The following is a 23,350-nucleotide window of genomic DNA, read 5'->3' on the forward strand; positions in this document are numbered from 1 at the left end:
ACCGAAGGGTAAAATATGTAAGTCTGATCAGCTGTGTATGTATGGGATCTATTAAAAGGAGAGATGCACAGGTTTGAGGCTGCAAGTGATTTTGTCCTTAACATTGATGCGTTACAAGCAGAATAAATGGGCAAGCATGGGGATTTAAGTGAGTTTGACAAGATGCAATTTGTGATGGCTATAGGACTGGGTCAAAGCGAAAATTACTGCTACTATGGGGTGTGTGGGTCAATATCCATCAGTGGGGGAGTGATGGCTGGAATGTGTGATATCATCCAATGACGGGGTACTACATCTCAAAAGCACACAAAAGTTAATGCTACTTCTGATGAGAAAAAAAAAAAAGGGTCAAAATAAAAAGTGCACCAAAGGACTGCAAAAGGGAGCCCTAAACATTCTCAGGCAGGCGGTCATAATGCTATGGCTGGCCAGTTGGAGTATAATTCAAAACGACAGGGTCTCGGTTTCTTAAGTGTTTGAAGGAGCAGATAATGGGCTACAACTTTGACAAGAGCAATCATTTATTTTAATCATCGTTGGTTCTCGGTTGGAGATGAGAAAAGGTGACAAAATCTGGTCCCACATTTATTTTAATTGTGTTATAACACCCATACACACAGAGATTAGCACTTCATTTTCTCTTGCATGCTGTGTGTCGGCAGGGAAGCCACAGATTGGATGTCAACACGGGTTTGGAGGGGGACTGGTGCAGTCTAGTTCCAGTAGGTGGACCCTGCAAGACAACCACAACTGGACTCAAGTGGAACCTGAGTGAGTTCGCTTTAACGTGTGATATTCATTTGTAATATTGGGGTGTCAGACATAAGGCCCGTGGGCCAAAACCGGCCCACAAGAGGCTCCAATCTGGTCCAGGAAAAGACTAAACAAATTGAAAAAAATTGTCAAGAAACCAACATTTTAACACAGCTGTCACAGTTTGTAAAAAAAACAAAAAACAAAAAACATGCATGCAAAAGCCTGCAAAATGCAGCATCTATAGGAGTTTTGTTGGATTTTTTTACTCTTTTAATATTACACTGTATTTAGCACCAGAATTTCTTGTTAAATTAGCTGTAGGTTGACATTGGACTCATTTTCAGTCAGAATTTTTAAACATTTAACAAAAACATCCACTTTTTCAGAACTTATAATTGGTGCCACAACAAAGAAAAACTTTCAAGTTAAAATGTAAAGGTTATTATGCCACTATTTTAGCAGCCCTGCCAACTCAAGTTGATATCGGGCTGTATGTGCTCAGGGGTGTCATCGAAAGCAGGACCTTTCACACGAAACACGAGCGATTTGCATGGTCTCTTGGTTCCATGTGCAAATCTAATTTTGACAACTTTAAAGCAGACTAAGTCCTAGGTCCTACCATGTGACCTGCTGGAGCTGAATGGATTTAGGACCCCAGGTTGGAAATCACTGTTAAAGGAACTTTACTTTCTATTATAAAAAAGAATCAAACAAGAAGCTCTTTTGTGACAAAATATATAACCAGTTATTTTCTAAATTAATGTTTTCATGTTGACTAGGACAAATGTGTAATTTGTGTTCTCTGGTGAAATTAGTCTCATAATTTCCTCTGCTAATGAACTATGCAGGCTCAGTGGAACATATTGTTATAGCCTGAGGTAAGGGCTTCTCATCTTAAGAAGAGAAGGACAAAAATCTTCATTTTCTTGCATAGGTTAGATAACCACAGGGAATTTAATGTCAAGTGCCGAATTTTTTATTCTCAGTGGAAACAGCTTCCGACATGCATAATGAGACACACTGAAGTACAGATGCTCAATTTGCTTCGGTCAAACGAAGCTACAGGTTTAACAAGTTTTATATATTGAGAACACAAGACAGGCCACAAAGAGTGTTTTATATTCTCCAGCATAATGTGGAAAATCCAATCAGACTCCCATGTGAGGACCCCTGTGGCCTTAGTGCTCTCCAACCCTTATAGCCAGCTGTGTTCTTAATGAGTTGGCACAGACCAAACTGTCACCCATATGAGGGAAACCTGGACCTTCTGTCACCGGGGTTGCATAATGTGTCTGGAGCTTGATGGGTGTCCACTCCGAGTCTATTGTGCGTACAGTGCGGTAAGTCCACACACTTGAGTGAGCACGTCTACGTGCCTGCGGTCGTTTGTTCACGTTTCTCAGCTGTGAGTGTGCACCTCCGCCCCTGTTTATTAACTTGTTTGCATGCGTGTGTTCCTCGATCAGCTGCAGTGTGTTGTATATTTACTCAGCACACCTGTGAGATCGCTTTCTGAATAATAATGAGCGGGACTTTAAACATGAGAGCCCTATGCAGATTAGCCAGTAATAACAAGATGCATAATTAACCACATGCATATTTAAAACGGTAGAAGTAATGATTTCCCTCTGGGGTCGCACGAAAAGACCAGAATGTGAAACAAAATTTTGGGATCATCAATCTAGTTTTTTTTTTTTGTTTGATGGTTGCATGAGTCTTTATTTAGTTATGGAGCTACAGTGTAAAATCCAATATCTTCTTTCCTTGTTTTGTGTGTTAATCTTTCATGTATTTGTGTCAGTGCCAGATTTTCATTGCAACTTGCTTGTGGAAGCTCAAGTGAGCACAACACCATCCCCGTGTGACATTAAGACTCTTAGAAGTCCATTGAAATGATACCACGCACTTGAGCTCAAAGCATTTCCATGATGAAAGATATATGATCTTTCTATAAAGAAAGAGTTTAGGCTGTCAGCCATCGGAACCCTGCCGGCCCAACGGAGACTTTCTGCTTCTATCCAGCACTTGTTTATAGTCTTGCTTTAAAGAATGAAACTCTGCAGTGATTCATGTTGTTTTGATCCAGTACTTACATTTGGAATGAGTTGTCAGTTATTGAGCAAACACTGTTTTTGATGATCGTTCCCCAGAGGGTTCCAGAGGATGAGCCGAATTAATGCTGGACCGAGTTAATGTTGTCATATTACTTTTGTTATCAATGCTTTGGAGGAGGTCTAGATATATCAAACCTTAAAAAAAAAATATATGGCTGGAGACCTGAAAGTAAAAAAAAAAAAAAAGAAAAGAAGAAAACGTGTTTTTGTTTTCCTGTTTTATTCTTTAATTGGCCCTTTAAGACGTGGAGGCCAGGCTGAAAGGCAACATTGTCAACTACAGTGGAACCTCTGGACACATGGGTCGATGCCCCGTGGTACCAGGGGGAAGGAGATGCTGGCAGCGCAGTCGTATCCTGAAGGTCATGGCAGACACGATCTGCCCCGAGATTTCTGCAGGCAATTTGCAGATTTGCCGTGATAAGCCAGGGTGTAAACATTTCACACTTAAAGGAGGCACCAAAAGAATAAAGTGTGAGGTGACGATTAGTCGGTGTTGATAAGATGCATCCACTTGCATCGCAAATGCAACTTGACTTGTCTCGTTTGTTGTGCAAGTCTGACTGATTAAAAGTCAAAGTCACAACAGATAAAAGGGTTTACCCTCACAATGGTGAGATAACAGTAACCAGACAGCTGTTGCTCAAGTCCCGCTAAAACAAAGGCTTGTCAGTTTTTTGGTTATTTTTTCTTATCTGAGGTTTTATCATAAAGGAAACTGGTCTTGCATGATGTTTTTGAAGCAGTCCCAGAGAAAATACTCAGATACAGAGCAATTACGTTCCCCGCTTCTTATGACGAGGTTTGATTTAGCTGCCTTTTATGAAAGCCACGCTCACTCCATCGACGACCCAAACACATAATATTTCCTGAACAATTCATGTTCTTTTTTTTTTTTTAAATGCAGACTTGTGCTGGAAATGTAACTGTTATTGCAGTCATTTCAGACATAAACTCCCCAGTGTGAGGATGAATATGTGACATCAAACCATTGTGTGTTTCACTTTAACTTCTATATAACAAAATGTCACTTGAGGCCAAATATGCTTCTGAAAACGTGTTGAGGGAGGGGGTAAATGGGGGAAACAGCAGTCTGAAAGATCTCAGAGGTGGTGGAGAAAACCTCTGGATCTCTGTGGCTCAAGAGAGACTTTGATGGGCCTGCTGCTTAATGAAATGACTGCACTGCGGTAATGACTCTAAAGTAGGGTGTGTGCTGCTAAATAATGAAGTGACTGCAGTGTACTTAATGTAACAAAAGGGGGGGGCAGCGATTCCTCAATGAAGTGACTTCAGTAATTAGTGTTCATTATGTACAAACCCATGACTATGATATGGTAAAAGTGAAGGATGGAACAATAGCTGGAAACCAGGCTGTGTCCGTTCTCTGGCCCATAATGTGATGAACCCTGTTTTACTTCAAAATCTCTAGTATTTTATTCAGCATCTGAAAGATGGAAGCAAGGGCTCTTTATAAACAATAGCTTTGATACAACATTTTCTATAAAAGGTGACAAGTAATTCATCACCTGCTTGCCGGTGTCAGTTCAAGTTTAATCAAAAAGTAGACCTCAAACATGGCTTCTGATATAAGGCCACATGTAGTGGTTAGTACTCTAGTGTCACAGTGAATGATCCCAGTTCAGGTCTGGACTACAAATACATTGGCTTAGTCTAACTGGTGACTTTCAATTTCCCAGAGATGTGAATGTGTGCGTGTGATATCGGATTCTATTGGCGCGATGGGAAACATTCTCATTCTTCAGATGAGGCGTTCTCCAGCTCCCCACAGCCAAACTCATGTAAAGCACAGATCTGAGATGGATGCATTTCTGTCACTCTTGACGTTTTTTAGCTCACTGATTGTTCTGATTGGTTTTGTTCAATTTGCTATTTAAAATAAATTAAATTAAATTAAAACAATAATGATAGAGGCTATGTGAAGTCCATCCATCTTCTATCGCGCTTTATCCTGTGCAGCCGATCCCAGCTAACTATTGGCGAGGGCAGGATATACTTCATGTTTTTGGACCATGGGAGGAAATGGCGTATCCAGAAGAAACCCATGCACACACGTAAAGACCATTATTTGAAGCCAGACCCGCTTGTTGCGAGGTTGGAGTGCTAACCACTGCTCCACTGTGCAGCCTGTCATTTTAAGTTGCCCCTTGTAATAACTTCCAAACAACTTGCACAGTATATAATCTGCTCCTCGTTAGCACATATGAATACACAAATAAGAATACCATATGTGTTTTCTCACACTAAATATGAATAGAATTTGTTCTGTGTTTCATTTTTTTTCCCTAAAATGCGAATAAGTGTGAAGCATGCCAAGCTAATGTGAATCCTGTTGGTGTAATGCCGTATTCACTCACATTTGTGATTCATACTGTCTCACATTTCCTACGGTCACTCCCCCCCCCCCCCCCCCCCCCCTTTCCTCCTCGTATACCTTCCAATTTGCTCTGATTCTCTGTTCCCCTTCTCTCTCACTTGTGCTATCACTTCTCTCTCATGACCAGATCCTGTGACAGCTGAGGTACTTATCACTTTCTGTATGTTCCATTCATTTTCAATCTTCAGTTCTATAATCCCTGCGGAAGGCTGTCACTATACAGTGTCACCATGTGCGCACACACAACATTTGTTTGTGCTGTAGGCACTATCTCATAATAAACTTGCACTCAGGCACGTGTGAGATACATGGCAGTGGGCTGTGGGATTTACGCAATAGTGTGTGGCACTATTACTTAATGATATAACTTCCGCTGAGGGACTTTAAAATTCATGTTCATGTGTCACATGAATTCCTACATTTCATCATTCCGGTATATGTGATACGTTGACAGGGATGCTTCAAGATTGTTGCCAAGATTCCTGCCATGTTGTAGGCACACCTTCAGTGTTGTGGGGGGGGGGAAGAAACACGTCAATGAATACTATTGATGTTCCTGACGATTAAGCTCTCTGTTTACTCAACACAAATTTTAATTGAGACTGGTTCACTGGTTTAAAGAAAAGAAAACCTCCAGATTAAGTGCAATTTATAATAAAGTATTTTAAGCATTGTCCCCGTTATGTCATGTGTATTAAGAGCCCTTTGGAACTTTTAACCATTGTTTTCAACAATGATCTCAGACTTTAAATTCTGCTGATATAAGAGGGCCTTTGCTTTGAGCAGTACTTAGCATTTTGCGTCCGTGCACTGTGTATTTCATATCAACATATTCCATTAACTTCCTGAATGAAGCCTTCATGATCATTATTAAACCTCATTAATTTTGCTTCTTCCCTTCAATTCCTGTGCTTCCCGAAAAGAAGGTGGACATCAGACACATTGACCTTTTGTTGGGATGTACATTACACTCTACCTCACTTTGCTTTCCCCTTTGAGCCCTTCTCGAAAAAGGAGCAGACCAAAAACAAAGGAAAGTGGACAGTGAGTGCCATATGTTTAATAATGAGTGGACAACCAAATATTTTTCTCTGGTATGTCTGATATGCCAAGACATGGTGGTAGTTTTCAAAGAACACAATATTCTTTTCACCGATATACTGCTATTCATGAGTCAAATTGTATTTACTAGTACTGGATGAATGTAAAGACATGAACTGCTCGGCTCCTAATTTTTATCCAAGGGATTAACCGCAGTTTTGACATTACAGAGATTTTGACCATGGAATTACTGAAAGTTAAAACATGGAGGGAAGATTTATGACAGTACCTTGGACGAAGCTTGTCGATGTCACCACAGACGAATCACCGATTTTAAATGAAATAAACAGGCTGCTAAAAAGAATTCAGGATAAAGTGAAACATTAAAACTCTGACCAGGACTTTATTTTCCTTCACTACATCATTCATCAGGAATCTCTGTGTAATTCTGTATTGCAATGCAATCGCAACGTGAATCCAGTCCTTAGACTTATTAACTTCATATGGACAAGTGAGCATGTGCATCATCTGTTTATTGTGTTTCTGGAGGAAACCGATGTGGATCACCAGGAGTTACTTTACCACCCTCGTGTCTGCTGGTTAAATTAGGAGATTAATGGATTTTTGGAGTTAAATCTGATAATTCAGTTATGTGAAAATCTGTTGAAAACTGAGCATTATGACTATTAGCATTGTGCAAAGACTTCTCGCAATGGAAGTGAAAGTATAGAAGGCAACGTGGGACACTAATGATGCTCCAGCAGTGAGATGTCTACTTGACTGCTGGTGTTGGTTGATCAGTCTGGTGTGTCGGTATGATCTTTTTGCCAAGAACTGAAAGGAACTTTCTCAGTTGCACTGGGAAACAATGTGTGAGTTGTAAAACAAATAAATTAAATGTGTAATTTATTTTTAATGCCTTATATTTCCTGTAATTAATTAACAGAGATGAATGTGTTAAAGTCTCCGCCCTTAGCCCAGTCTCGCCCCTGACGATCGATTGAAGGCTCCAGCAATAGAAGTTTCCATGATGTGCAGCTTGCCGAATGGATTGGTTAAAAAATAAATAAATAAATAAATCAACAAAAGGTGTGGCAGGAGAATTGGCAAACACAGAGTTGACAGGGTAGGACCGGCTGAGTCAGAAGGAATGTGAGGAGATAAAAGATGGATTTAGGAAAGCGGGGTGGGGGGGGGGGGGGGGGTGTTGAGACGGGATGACATATGAGACGGCGAGAAAGAGCGAGAGAGAAACCCGTCAGGCGTCTCATTCATTTGATGTTGGATGATGCTGACACAGCAGGAAATGTCAGATTATGGAAACTGCTCGAAAGTGTGTAGGAGCTTTAAATAGGAACTTGCATTTATGCACACCTCCACCACCACCACCACCACCACCCATACAAACAGACAGAGGTGCACATACAACCCCAACTGTATTGTAGCTCATTTGCAATAAAACATTCTGAGCTTTTTCTTTGTGCACAAGAAGTTCTTGTTCCCTGACTCCCTCATCTAATCACAAGCTTACACAGCGGTATTCGTAATTCTTTCCCCCCTCTCTGCTGTGTTTGATCGTGGCTGATAATTGCCAGTATGCTGAGAATCTGCTTTATCCGGTGTATCTATTTTGAATTATTTCATATTTTTGTTTGACTGACTGTTCTTTGTAGTCGGTCTCTGATGAGACTTTAGATGAGCTTCTGATAAACTGATGTGAGGCAAACGTGTATCTTTGTAATGACTATATTTTCTATCTTGAAACACACATACACACAGTTCTCGACAATAACTTTATTGCTCATCACCCACTGTGGATAGTGGAGTCCAAATGTTACAAGCCACTCAAAATTTTCACGAGCTGAAACTTTTTTATTGGGTAATGTGGTTATTATATGATTAAAGTGGATCACGGTGTTGTCATTTATCCCAAAAACAAGTTTTAGAAGCCTTTTAAAAGTTCATTGTGATAAAATATTACTATTCCATTAAACAGCATTATATTGTTTTATATTTAAAAACACACAAGACATACAAATGCAGAGCAATTCCCAACAAGTTCGAAAACAAGTCCAAAACTGAACTGACTGGTTCAAGTTCTAAAATGTGAAGATTTCGTAAATATACCAGCAGTATGCCACAAAACCATTTTGTGGACGATATCAGGACTGTTGATTTGTCTCATTTCAACCATTATTGAAGTTAGAGTCTTCTTACCGAAGACAAAATGTTATATATTACACATTTAGATATCACTTTTGTTCATATATGACTGTCTTCCTTAGTTGAGCATTGCATTTTGCAAGTGCAATCCAAACTGAAACCTTCAGTGACACAGAGTATGTATGGCTGTTTATTTTTATATTTATTATAATTATAACTATTCTACTATAACTATCACCTAAACTGCTTAAAGTCCCCTCAACGTGTTTACCTAAACTGTATAATCCTCACTTACTCAAGGAAACTCATTGTGTTTTATCTACTAGTGGTTAAATATTACAGTATTTTCAACTCCGTTAAAGCTAATTAATGATCCACTAATGATTGAAGAAACCCCTGAGCCTTTTTTGCAAACAGATTTTGAAGATAACCATCACTACATGTGAAATGTTATCGCGATCCGGCATCCATCTTCTGTGAAGTGAGACAAATATACCAGGAATGGCTTCTGTTTAATGCTGCTTGTCCTGCCTCGGTGAACCAGGTTTCTTGTGGTGTGTGACATCTGCCTGGACATGCATCTTGGCGCCTGTTTCTGTCTGTGCTGCGTCGTCTGCTGTTCAGGAGTTTTCCCTTAAACCACAGCGTCATTCAGTGGTGTCAGTGTGGAGGGAGAACGAGTGTTTCTATTGTTGCCTGCTTTTCTGCAGGAAAAATACGTCAATCATAGTTTGGGAAAAACAGTAGTTTAAAAGAGGCTGATTCTACTACCTTCTTCACTTATTCATCTAAGTTTCAGTTTTATTGTATTACTAGTTTTTAAGACTTTCTTCGAAGTTATTCTTCTCCTTCGGCTTATTTTAACTCTGCTACTTTGCAGCTGTTCTGCACTGCACACTATTTTCACCAGTAGCTTTGTTTCTTTTTCTAAATGTCAAGCAGTGCATCTGTTTCTTTCCTTGGACTCAATATTACTTGGACCGCCTTTGGAAGGCGACCTGATATTTGTTTTTAGCATCCTGGGCTTATTCCACCTGCACACATTTTCATCTTTAGATTTATAACTCTAGGGTAAAAAAAACAAAACAAAACACCTTTTTAAAGTTCACATTACACAAATAGCTTCAGACCCCAGAATGAGCTGCATAGCCTGTAAGCTGGTTTTGTTCCAAAGAGATTGATTTGACTGCATTTTATTTGATCCGCACGCAAATGAGTTTATTTACTTATGAAATATCAACATATAATTTACTGCAGTCTTTTCATACATTTTTTGTTTTCCAGCTGGTACCAGTTATCATGCATAAATGGATGAAAATTTCCAGCCATGCCTGAATATTAAAAACAAAGTTTTTTTCTTCGAAGCCCTTCAGTTTTCAATGGCATTGGCCACAGTAACACGAGAAGACCTGTGCCAATTTGTTTGCATTAAGTAGCCCTAACCTCTACTTTCCCTTGCTCATTTTCATTGCTCGAGTGCGTTCTTTTGCCCTTGCTCTTCCCCACAGGAAATGAGTGGCACAGGGCCGCCCACAACAACTAACCACTGTAACATTAATCTGACAGAAGGGGATGTCATTGAATCTCTCCCAACCAAGAAAACACGTGGAGTGAGGGTATCCACTGGAAACCACTGACATGCCCAGCTCTGATGTAGCAACCTTGAGATCTCGCTGTGTTTATGTGCATCTGCATGCTCAAACACTTTAATTCCTCCAGTTATTTGGAGATTGGTGTGTGCGTGCCGCACTCTCTCTTGCGTTATGGATTTATTTACTCTGATTATAATGTTTAGCAGTGTTTGGGATTAAACTGGAAACACATTCAGCTTGGAAAGCCTCATTCGCACACACAGATATTGCTTATTGTCGTCACTGAGTGCTATAGTTGGGATGGTAATTACCCATTTTGTTTTCCATAATTTAAATTCCAGTTTAGGGACCTCAAGAAATAACAGTGTTGAACATATGTCAAGGTCATAATGTTGCCTGAGACACCTACACGTGCTGAATTATGTTTCCCCTTGGAGCCTGAGCAGTCACCAGTAGAATAAACACACGGAAAATATCCCTTATTTTCATGTAAACAAGTGATTGGACTTCATCTTTATGCCAAACGTGCACATATTTACATTTTAAAGAATCTCAAACCGACTTCATTATAACCATCCCTCTGGTAATAGCTCTTTGAATTTTAGTCGTTCCAACAATGCAATGAATGACTTGACTTCTAAATATATTTGACAAATCTCCTGAAATGCCTAAAATTCTTGCAATATTTTTCTTCAGACTAATGTTGGCAAAACCCTATCATTTTCAAGCTGCACAACTGGTGGCTGTTTCTGCATGCATGCTTTGATAAAATGCACATTGAACATGCGGCTCCATTTTAATACAGTAACCGTCTTCCACTGCTGCATCACCGATCTCTCAGCTTCGGTCTCATTCATCAGTCTCTCCGCGGCCTTGTCCAACTGGAGGCCGTGGGGATTCAAGCAAATGATTTGGACTCTGGGAAGGAATCAAAGTATGCACAGAAAACCCAAACACGTGCAGGGAGAACGTGCAATCTCCAAACAGACTGGCCCTGATGGCCAGACTCAAGCTGGGGATGTTCTCACTGTGACCTGAGAGTGCTCGAGTGTTCTTCACATAACCAGCAAAGGCAAAATAAAAAAAAAAGTCTTTCATTTTAATTATTTTCATATCCCTGGAAACATGGTTGATTTTAAGTCAGTTTGATCTTCTATCACCATCCCACTAACAGTTCTTTGAGGTGAGAAGCAGCTGATATTTATTTATCCACGGCGTATATGTTTGTGAACAACCTTCACATAAAGGTGTCATTATATTTGCTCTTTGAAAGTTGTAAGATAGCATTATGCTTGATTTGAATAAAATTGACTTGTCATGCTGAGATTGGGTTTCAGTGAAAGACAGCATGTGCGTGTGGGGATGAAGACGAGATTGAGGGTTGCAGCCGGTAATATTGTTCCTCTGAAACACGGACGTCTGCATATTATTTGGCCTCTACATGTCTGTGGAAGTCCTGCAATATATATGTATATCTTATGAGTGAGTGAGGGGGAAAAAAACGTCAAATATACAATCAAAATAAATGGGTAGGTTTAGTATCGGCCTAAATGGAAGATTTCCTGTTTGTTTTTGCTTTTTTGATGTTGCTTTTGCTGAGCTGTTTGGAATAATATTAAAAGTACCGTGAGAGATTAGGCTTTCATTTGGCAGCAGTAAAAGCTTCATACAAAACTAAAGCCAAGCGGACACATGCACGGTGAAATGTTAGAATACGACAGAAAATATTGAATAGTGTCACTTGACTCTGACTTTAGGTTAAGTCTTTTATCAGTGCTTGTTGACTGGTTGTACAGCCAGTGTATGTTTAAACTATATTTTTGAAGTCATGACAGTGACGTTATCTTTGACATTTCTGTCAGTGAAGATTCTCGTCGACAAAGCTTCTTATTTCATCATGTGTTTTGAGTGGAAATGACGCTCCATCACACTCCAATCTGAGCAAGTGATGAAAGGTGTATGGATAAAGGTGTACATTATGTGGCTGAAATGGGGCTTCTGTTCTGATTTCAGATAATACTCTTCAAATAACATTTAGGAAAATGAATACTCTGCATTGTCAAAGGGCATGGCTGGTACATCACATTGTTCCAAGCAGCCTTTGAAGTCCTCCTTGCCTTTAAGCACAAATTCACCCCAAGCATTGTCATTGGTTGACATCTATTATGGATCAAGAGCTATTGTCAGTGGATGAATTTCCTCCAAATGTGTCCATTTTATATCAAGCTACAACCAAAGTAAAAAAAAGCTAAGCCCTCATAGAGGGTTCTGTTTATGAAGGTCAGTAAGGAAATGGGTCTCCATTTGTGAGTGGCAGACTTATTATCCGATCTGCCTGAATCAGAGTGTATATGTTAAGTGCAAAGAAAATACAAAAAAAAAAAAAACCTCCTTAGTCATTTCTTTGTGACTCAACCCTCTTCCATCTGACAGCTTAATATTAAAAAGCCTTCATCCTGCAGCAACAAAGTCTGAGTTATGGCTTCTGGCACGCTGGGTGTGTGATTGTGTGTGTTAAAACCTGCTTCGTCATGATGTTTTTGGCTTAGCGTGAGTCGTAATGAACAACAAATCTGAATAGCTGTCATCCACAAACTGACTCTTCTCTGCATACCGTGGGTAGGTGGTTATGAATGTATCTCCTATATACTTGCAATAGCGGGCGCGTACATGTGCACACCCTTATTGTGCCTTTGTTTGTGTTTCTTTCCATGTTAATTCTCTTCTAAGAGTAGGCATCCCGTGTGTGTGTGTGTGTGTGTGTGTGCGCGTGTGTGCACGTGTGTGAGTGTGTGTGTCCTCCATGTGACAAAAAGCGGGAGAAACTTCTATGGACAATAAACAATAGCTGTCAGCCTATTGATGACAGAATGGCTGAGGAGGCTTTCTACTGTATGGTTTCCATTCAACGAAATATGCAAATAAACTCTCCGTATTCCACAGAGCTGGTTCCTTATGAATTCCTTATCAGCAGACGCAAACACACACCACAGAGGTGAGTCGTAAATCAATATTGCAACAGAAAACTCAGACGAAGTTGGGATTTGTTACTGCAATGTTAGTGTCTATTTCATTGTTTGTTTTTTCGAGGTAGTTGAAGTTCCAATTACGAGACCACTTAGTGTGTTGTATTACTATATAGTGACTATGCTAGAGCATTTTTTTCTATTTAGAAAAAAACCAAATAGTATAACTGCAAAACGTTGCAATAATATTGTTTAGATTCATTAGTACTAAATAAATTAATGAGAAGGGAAGTTGCGCTTATGATAATATCTTCAAACTGAATGGGATGGTTTCTGAGATCAGTACTCAGACATATATGCAAAAGAAAACACACGCGTTTGGATTTTGTGTTTATGCATAGTCAAGTGAAGGATGTAGCCTAACAGTAAATTCCGATATCTAGAAAACTAATAGATATCTTGGCTTGTGCTGGGAGGAAAATGTTTAATAGTCATCTATCTGTCTTTTATACCACTGCACTGAATTCTGGGTCACAGGCACTGGAGGGAATACCAGCTAACAATGTCCAGAACAGCCTGGAGGTCACCAGTCCATCACAGGGCAAGCACAGAGGGACAGACACCCACGGGCAATTGAACTTCAACAACGAGCCTCAAATGAATGTAGTAGGACTGTGACAGGAGCCCAGTGGAGAAAACCCACGCATCAACACTGAGAACATGAAAACTCAAACAGGCTACTGAAAATTTTAAAACATGTGTTGAAAGGAAAATGGCAATGCTCTTCAGTTATTGGTAGCATTTCTAAGTTTTGACTTTCAATATTGAAGCATTTGTTTTAACAGATTTTTACATTACATGCAACATGCAGTGTAATGGAGAAACTGCACTCGTCCATCCATACAATGGCGTTTCCTTCCCTCTCGCTCTACCTGTCTCCCGAGCTCTTCAGCCCTTCCAAGGAGGACACATTATACACAGATAAACCTTGACACTTTTCTACACTATAAAGATAGCGAAGCTCCACATTTAAAAGGTCATCAGACTGCTAAAGCATCTTCAGCTGACCCACCAGGTGGCGGTCCTTAACACTTTGTCTCAGTGCTGCACAGAGAGACACTCAGGGACATAACAGCATTTCAAGGCACTGGCAGCTGTGAACACACACACACACACACACACACACACACACACACACACACACACACACACACACACACACACACACACACACACACACACACACACACACACACACACACACACACACACACACACACACACACACACACAGGTAGTGCGACATGAGACTCTTAGACACACATGATCGAATCCAACACAGACAGGTGCTGCGTTTGATAAAAAACAAACACAAGACCACAGATGGATTTCAGCAGCAGACTCTCTCAGAGAGACCAAGCAATTGAGGAATCTTAATTAAAAATAAACTTTGGGCAAGATTAGAAAGCTTGCCCTCACTGTTAATGAGAGCATGGTGTTTATGAAATGTAAGCCATCAAAAACACATTGGAATGCAAATGAGACAGAGTTTTAATAAGGACTTCACAACATGTTCTATATTTTTAGGTACATTCTGAATTTGCTCTCACATCAGTGTAGGAGTGTAGATCAGCAGTATTTTGACAATTCATTCATGCAGAATGAATCCCATGTTGCCTGATTAGCCTAATTACTGCTCCTTAGAATACATTAGGTAGCTCTATAAATATATTTAATGATATATTTATGGGTTCTTAACAATAACTGCTTCTGACCTCTCACCTACCTGTTAAGGTGATTGAAATAAGCTTTCACAGCTTTCAAACAAGCCAGGTCAAATCAAGAGAGAAAAACAAGGATTGTGGAAACCTTATTGATCCCTTTACTATTTATAATCACAACTCGGATTTCCTTGCATTTAAGTTTTGGAGATGTTCTCTCTCAGAACATTCAGCAGCCTGATTGGAAAACAACCTGCAGTGGTATACATTGTGAGATTTTAGTATTCTGGAAACATTCTAAATATTGGAAATATTTGTTTTTAAAGAGGCCAAAGCAATGTGCTTTATCTCGTAGTGAAACGGAGACTGTAGACGTGTCTGGGAAAGTTGGTTCGCTGGGGTCCAGCCCAGTGTCCCTGCCAGAGGCAGACATCTCTACTGTAAGATCCCTCCTCTTCTTCTGTTTCTCAAGATGCAAACACACACCCTGACCTTCTCCTGTTCTTTTCATTTCTCTTCTGTTCCTTTCCTGCCTCTGTTTTTTTTTTTTTTTTCTACTCTTGCCTTGTGTTTTTCTCTTATTTTTCCTATCCAGTCGAAGGAAATGAATCTATTCCTCCTTTATCTCTGTCTTGGTTCCTTTTACATTCATGTGCCTGTACTTTACCTGCTCCCTTCCCTCTCCTCCACTCTTATACCTTTCTACATAATGACGTCCCCCCTCTCTCTTCCCTCTCTCATTTCCTCCCTCTCTCCTTCACTGCTGCTCACCAAGGTCTCGGACGAGGGGAAATGAAAAGTGTATGTATTCTGTAGCAGCGCAGTGTGGCTGCGGGAGTGAAAACGGCTGTTTTATAGTTTTATTTATGGATCTGTAGATTTCTGAAGCTGTGCACATCACACACGGGGGGGGGGGGGGGGGGGGGGGGGGGGCAGAGGGGGAAATGAAGAGCAGCCTGATGTGAACTGCTTCTAGTGACCCCCAGTGGAGCCACAGACAGAAGAGTGCACCCTCAAACACACACACATATTAGGTATTTCAGACCAAAAATACATTTGCTACAACCTCCTGTCGGGAGAAACCCTCTCGCACACGCACATGCACTATAGAACCGTGTTTACTCATGTATTCACTGCCGGATATTAATTTCAACTCTATCAACTCATCTGCTCCACCCCTCCATCAAGCAAAGACACGTGAACAATGACTTATTCCCCACAATCACGTTCTTAATATCAGAATTTCAAAATTTCTCTGCAGTCTGTTGGCACGTTTGTCTCTCAACTGATTGCCACCACATTCCCAGCAGAGATGAGTTTTCTTATCTGAAGGTCAACTTAAGTGAGAGCAGTGTCTGTCACCTCACGCTCTTAAACCCAGCAGCATTTAATGGAAGCAGCTATCATTGCACAGCAGATGGTGCTAACTCCGCTACTGCACGTCTTGGCACATGCACTCGCCAATAAATAGCCTTAAATGTAAGGAGAATGTCAGGTGGATGGAGTGAATTATGCTGCATTAACATCACAGGCTGATAAAATGCACAACATCTCATTTCCAGCATCGAAGAAGGCCATATTTTTCAGTTTGAATAATTTCGAATGCCATTTATTTTCTGTTTATACCTTCTTTGTTTTTCCAAATAGTTAGAACTGTTCATGCCCCCAAAGAACTTGGATCTACTTTACAAAGCTGTCATGTGGAGTTTTGCATCTGAATTATTCTGTGACTCAAGTTAAAAAGTTGTTGCAGGAAGAAAAGTGAAACAATACAAATGTGGAATGGCGTGCATTCTGTTACAGTAAGATTTATTATAGATAATATAAGTATGCGTCACTGTATACATTTGCTTCATCCATCTCCAGACTGCAGACAGGTGCAGGCTTATACTTAATTTATTGAGATGTTTTGCAATATTGTTTTAATCACACTGTCAGAAACAAAAGTGCATTATTAGACGACTTCTGTCCAAGGACATCCTACAGTAATTTCCCCCGAGAGCCGATTATTGAATCTCAAGGTAACTGTTTGTTTTTTGAGATCCAAATAGTACACATCTGTTCACAAGCACCGAATATATATATATTTAGTCACCATCCACCGGTTAGGTACATCTGGTTAATTGCTCATTAATGCAAATACTTACTCAGGCACACAGCGGCAACTCATTGCATTTAGGCTTCTTCAAGTTGACCTGTCGAAGTTTCAAACAAGCATCAGAATGAAAGAATAAAGGGTATTTAAGTGACTCTCAACAAGGTGTGTTTGTTGGTGCCAGATGGGTTGGCCTCGCCTATGATGGCTATACTTACTGTACATAGCTGCTGATCTGCTTAGGCTTGCACATAAAACTTTGTCCTGAATTTTTAAAGTGAATTACCATTCTTATTTAGAAAAGTAATCCAGGGAATAGCAGTTCTCTCTCCGCAGATAGCCTTCATCAGGCTGAATCTTCGATGAGAAATATCCTACCTGGCTGTAACCAAACACCGCCATCAAACTTGCAGAAACCTCAGAGTTTTGAGAATTTGTTGTAAACAACACAAAAGCATGAATCCGATTTGTCTCATATCAACAATTCGGCTGGTTGATGTTGGTAAAAAAAAGCAGGATATGTTGCGGCATGTTTGATACCAATTATGAATATTATTTTTCTAACCTTGCTGCTGGCCTGAGTGTCATTCCTGATTATATATTTCTCACCTTGTGATAGGTGTGCCCAACAGGGTAACACGCAATATCATCTACTATGTTACACTGATTCATTTTGGCCAAACAATTTTCTGATCTCCAAATTTCAATTCCAGAGTACATTTGGGATCAGGCGGTATGAGAGATCAGCAGTCAGAAATGTACAGCCAACAAATCCTTGCAACATTCTCATGTCAAAATAGAAAGATGGATGAAAGCTCTGAGGAACCTTTCCAACACCCAGTACTGAAGGCAAAAGTTGGCCGACCTGGTACTAAAAAGGTACCTAAAGTTGTGGCTGATGCCAGTGTGGGTTTTGTTCTCCAGTGTTGATCACGTTTTATTTCTTATGGTTGTCTCCTTTTCTAACCGTTAGAGGTCGCCGCAGTGGATGATTGTCCTCCGATGTCCTTTGTAATAGAAATGGCAAATGCATCGCCACTACCCTGTGTCAAGAGTGCAACAGCATTAAAGGGGACCTCCCTATTCTCAATACTATGTTCCCTGAAGGTACTATATTGTACATTATGTTCAAAGATTGCATATTTCCCAGAATTGTTTGCTGCGTCTAAGGTGAAATAGGCTTATTTAAATGGGTATTCTGTTCGCTTTACCTTAAACAAATATATCTTCTATACGTTCAATCTCTTGCACTGGCATATAATGTTGTTTTTTTGGGTCCAATATGGTAAGAGAGGGGCAGTGTTTTCAGCAACACAGTCACACATTCACTTCATTTCAGTCATTTAGACAGCTCAGTATTGAACAAACATGATTTATAAGAAATGATTTTCTCCCTTGCACTGTGAAGCATGATCAAATTTGATAGCACACCAGTCTGAAAGAATGGAGACTCCCCCTCAGACTGAATGGGTTTAATTTACGCCCTCCATGACAAGTCATGTTAAAAGGGGACAGGAACGCCTCACTAAACAGATTCAGATATAATGGGGGAAGAAAACGACCTGCTTCTGAAGGCAAGCTCAGTGTTATTCTAGAGGTGTGATGTGTAACATTTTACACCCAATGGACAGTTTCATCCTTCATTACCAATGATTAGTAAATCAGCTTGAATAAGCAGAATCATTCATGATGAAATGGGCAGCTTTAACTCAACCTGACACTTATTAGGGTTTTTTTTTCTTGTCTCAGACAGATAACATTTTTCCTGCCAGTGTAGAATGAGAGTTGAAGGTACTGAAGGTACGAGATTGAAAGTTACACGTAGCCGCTAACAATTACTAACCGTCTAAGAAATGAGAACTCATATCAGTTTTGTTTCCAAAAGAGACTCTGAACAATTGTGTGTTAATTTGGCATCACTACCATTATTTCATGTCTTGACGTTTCTGTGCTTAGCGATGCTTCTCGCTTCACCTTTAACATAACATAGAGAGGCAGAGCTACTGCAGTGACAGTGGTCTCTCTTTAAAAAATAAAAAATGGCCCCAAACACCCATAATTCCCCTCTCTACCTGTCCACTGCAGTGTAAGTGTCTCAGAGTCTCTCCTCTGCTCACCCACCCTCTCTCCTGGGTAATTTGTTGTGTAAATACGGTCTACTTACAGCTGACGGGCCCTTTCGGCTGTGGAGCTGGAAATGCAATTACAGGCAGCAAACATCTCCATTGTTATCACTGGAGGGTGCGACGCTCATTTTGGTCCCCTCTGCAATGGGGGCCGTTATTGATCGGTATCAGCTTTGAGGAGGGGATTACTAATGAAGCCATCTGAAAGCCTTTTGTGCTTGGTAAAGTTTGCACGTGTGTGTGTGTGTGTGTGTGTGTGTGTGTGTGTGTGTGTGTGTGTGTGTGTGTGTGTGTGTGTGTGTGTGTGTGTGTGTGCGTGTGTGCGTGTGTGCGTGCGTGTGCGTGTGCGTGCGCGTGCGTGCGAAGCAGACAGAGATAATGTGAGCTAGTAAATATAAGTGCCGCTTTGCCACCCTGTTGAGCATGCTTCTTTTTGTAGTGCTCCAGTGCCCCTGGTGGTACGTTTGGTAATTACACATGCCATCATTCAAAACATCATTCATTTATATTATTTGGATCCGAGCACTGAAAATGCAGTTAGTTTAACAGGACAGTAATAGTAGTGAATAATTTAAAAAAATGCTTTTTCCTGGGGTAGTAATATTTGTACGATGCTTCTGAAAGAGGCAGGCACAAATAACTAATGGTGAAATTAAAAAGCCACTTCCCGCCATAACCAGACAAAACGCGATCAGACTAATCTGCAGATTGCCTTGATCTGCCCAACATCATCAAAAACGTGTGACCGTCATGGATTTCCTAAAGGACAGTGAATCAAACACACCTGATCAATAACAGCCTGCCGTCTCGCCTTGACATCCGGACTCAGCTTCTCCAACATGAGGTCGATGCACTTGTCCATCGTCGGGCATTGCATCTGAAAGCAGCTGACCGTTCGACAGACGGGACACTCATTTTTCCTCCTATGCCTCAGACTGATGCACCGACTGCAGAAACTGTGAGCACAGTTCAGGACGCGGGTCTGCAGGGAATAATTACATAAGATTATAGTTCGACTTGTTTATCCCGCAGAACAATTGTCATTTAGTCTGACTCGTCTCAAGAGTTTAGCTTCGCTCTAAAAACACTGTTAAGAAAGCCAACTTCACCTTGATTAGAAATTCGGTGCAGAAGATACACTGCAGCTCATTTTCCGTGGCCTCAGTGACTTGTGTCACTACTTGGTCTTTCTGCGCCATTGCCTCTTCTTTCTGTCTGTATAAAAAAAAAAAGAAGAAAATCAGCAAGCTACAAAAAAACATGCAATATAAAAATAATAAAATCATTTTGACTGTACCTGGAGTTCTTGGTCTTTGGCCAGCAGAATATCATCTAATCTTTGTTGACAATCGACGACTTCCTGCATCACCTTCTTTTGCTGATGACATTGAAGATGCATTCAAAACAAAAGAGCAGATGCACTTGTATGTTAAGGACGTTTGATATCATTTGTCCGCTACATCGGCCAGTTAAGGGGAACAAAAAACATTATATGTAACAGAAGCAGTGACAGAGGGTCGGAACTCTGATCGGATGAGAAACAGGATCACACTGACTCCTCTGATTCTATAGTCATTCCAATCAAATGGAGCTGATCTAATCAGATAGAAGTGTGAGCAGTACTTCAAATCGATCAGAGTTCAGTAGGAAGATTTATCGTCCAAGTCGTTAGAGCAAGTGACTCACTCTTGCCACATAATGCACAAAATTAACATTTGAAACACGGCACATTAAACATTGTATTTTTGTGTGGACACTTGAATGCCCTGCTAAACTGTTAGGTTTCTTTACATAAGTACAACTTCAATGTATTTCACTATCATTTTAAACTTCACTCCTCCAGTAAGGCTACTTGCAGATGATCATTAAGATAGTGCTCCTGCTGCTCCGTTTTCTGCTCCTGAACATGGAAGAGGTTACATTTAGATTAAAAACATCATGACACAGACTTGAGATTTGTGCGTGATAATGTGCGCAGCTGTTTGGTGTCAGAGTATTTCATCGCATACAGATTGCAGAATGACCAGGTGAGCACACGACCAACACATCCCTTAAAGTCCGTGATCAAATGCAATGAAACATCTCCCTGCGCCAGCACAATCAAGTGTAACACCAATGAAGCTTCTTGAGTTTTGGCGGTCGCATGCATACAATGAAACATTCGCCAAAGTCTCATCAGCTTGTTGCTTGTTAACAAATGAAGAAAACAAAAAAACCTGATCCTGTTTCCTAGATAAGCTGTTACTAAGTACAACAACTCTAAAATATAATGCTGCAGACCAACAACGTGCCGATGTGGAATAATTCAACTATCTAGCAATGTGAGGTGGCAACATTTGGTGTGTTATATGACGCTTTTCTTTCTGAATGGCAGCCAGTTGTAATTTGTTCTTGTTGAAAGACGTCTGTCTCGAACAAAGTCTCACCTCGAGCTGTTCTATTGTTTCCATCTGGAGCCTTTTGGCCCAGATCGTCTGCAGAAACTCCTTAACCTCCGTGACCTGCTCTGCTTCACGGAGGCCTCTTTGTCGGTGCCTTTCTTCCAGCAAGGCGACCTGACCCTTCAACATCATGATGTTCTGGCTGTACCTGAAAACAAACAAAATGAGAGTGGGCACATACGAGCGCATACATTCCACTAACACCACATTTGTTTGCGAAATAATAAAACCGTAAGTGCGATGTGAATAGCCTGTGCATGGTCAGATCGGCCTCAAACAGAACACATTGCGTCAGAGCCCAGCCCTTATCACAACCACATGATGGCTCTCAGTTGTAATTGCATTAGCATACACACTAATTAGCATACACATTTACATTAGCATTGGTGTTAATTGACATAGGCACTAATTAGCATATGTGTTAGCAATTGCATCACACGTATTACCATATGTGCTAATGTTAGCATATGCTGTAATTAGCATATGCACTCATTTGCATACACGTATCATGAGAGTCCACATCTGATCACTGTCAAGAGGCACAACCATTGGGCATAGCGCCACCTGCAGGAAACAGGAAGTGAGGTGTACGTTCTCCGTTCTGGCTGAAACTGCACATTGCATCAGAGTCCACATCTGATCACAGCCATATGACAACTACCACCATCGGTCATAGTGCCACCTGCTGAGAACAAGCGGCGGGGTGACATGCACAAAACTGCAAACTGAAAAATAAAAACATAGAAAACAGAAATAAAGAACAAAGAAAAGCAATCAGACAATAATTCAATATGTCAATTTTCTAGGTTTTAATTCAGTGTTGTTGAGATTCACTGAATTATGCTGAAAATCCATGCAATAATGATAATGAGGGGCAGATCTGCTATGGAAACCACAGGTTCCACCACATCCCAAAGGGGCCATATTGGATCTAGCGCTATAGTTATTTTAGTGATGTATATTCCTGATTTAGTTGAGCAAACTAGTTTAAAACAATATGAGCTTTTGGACATAATGCTGCTGGATGCAGCCATTACATGGCCACACTGTTCAGTTGGGAATTTCTTAGTTTGACTTCTGAGAACTTAGACACTGGGTTCGAGCGGAGCTACCTATCTGAGCCACAGCTGTGTGTGGCAGAACAGAGTTTCTAGTGTTGAGATTGCTCCACTGAGGACTTTGTAGGAGGCCAGTTTCAAAACGTGAGTAAAACTGATGTATGAAAACTAACACAACGTGTACAACCCAGGGTCAATAGAACAAGTGTAGGAGAAAAGTCTAAAGAATGTGAAGACAGAGGACCAGATTCCTCAAATGGGTTGAACACAGTATGTGCAGAAGGTGTTTGAAGTCAGATGAGAGAAAGGAGTGGGATGAAGAGAGAACGCTCCGATGGAAAAGGATCTTGTGTGAAAGAGAATGTCAGAGGTATTAATGTAGTTCAGAATCTTAATCGCTTAAGATTAAGATTTATAATCGCCTTGCTTTAGTGTTTTTTCTGTCTCTTATTTCCTTGTAAAGCACTGTCAATTACCTTGTGTCTGTATGGTGTTCTAGAAATAAATTTGCCTTGCCTTGCCTTGTCAAAAATCAGCCCCAATGACCACGAGCTGCTCCCAAACAACCTGCGCGATAAAATCTTTCCAGAGGTTCGCGGGATCAAGTGCTGTTTGCCCTTCTAGTTTGCTGTACCTGCTACACCCTCACCAGGAGGTGACTCGGGGGCCATGCTAATGAGATCCCCGAATCACCTCAATTGCCTCCTGTCAATGTGAAGGATTGCTGATACTTTCAAAGTGAATGCCTTAGAGATTTTTCGTACAGTCAAAAATTGACGGACCATCCATTATGTGTAACACTTCAGTTCAGATCCACTGTGGACTGGAGGCGAACTGGCTCTAGGTGAAGGCGGGGCAAAGGTGTATCAAATACAGAGA

The 23,350-nt window shown here is 40.6% G+C and overlaps 1 protein-coding gene across 2 annotated transcripts in view; it reads left to right on the top strand.

Annotated features, from left to right (window-relative positions):
* tpk1 (thiamin pyrophosphokinase 1) overlaps window positions 1-23,350 on the top strand; it is a 76,445-nt gene that overhangs the window by 47,622 nt on the left and 5,473 nt on the right. For both annotated transcript variants that reach the window (XM_080515166.1, XM_080515167.1), the window contains exon 8: window positions 663-771. In XM_080515166.1, coding sequence (XP_080371292.1) covers window positions 663-771 — 109 coding nt within the window. The remainder of the gene's footprint in view (window positions 1-662; window positions 772-23,350) is intronic.

The sequence above is a fragment of the Blennius ocellaris genome (genome assembly GCF_963422515.1).
Source record: "Blennius ocellaris genome assembly, chromosome: 19".
NCBI lineage: Eukaryota > Metazoa > Chordata > Actinopteri > Blenniiformes > Blenniidae > Blennius > Blennius ocellaris.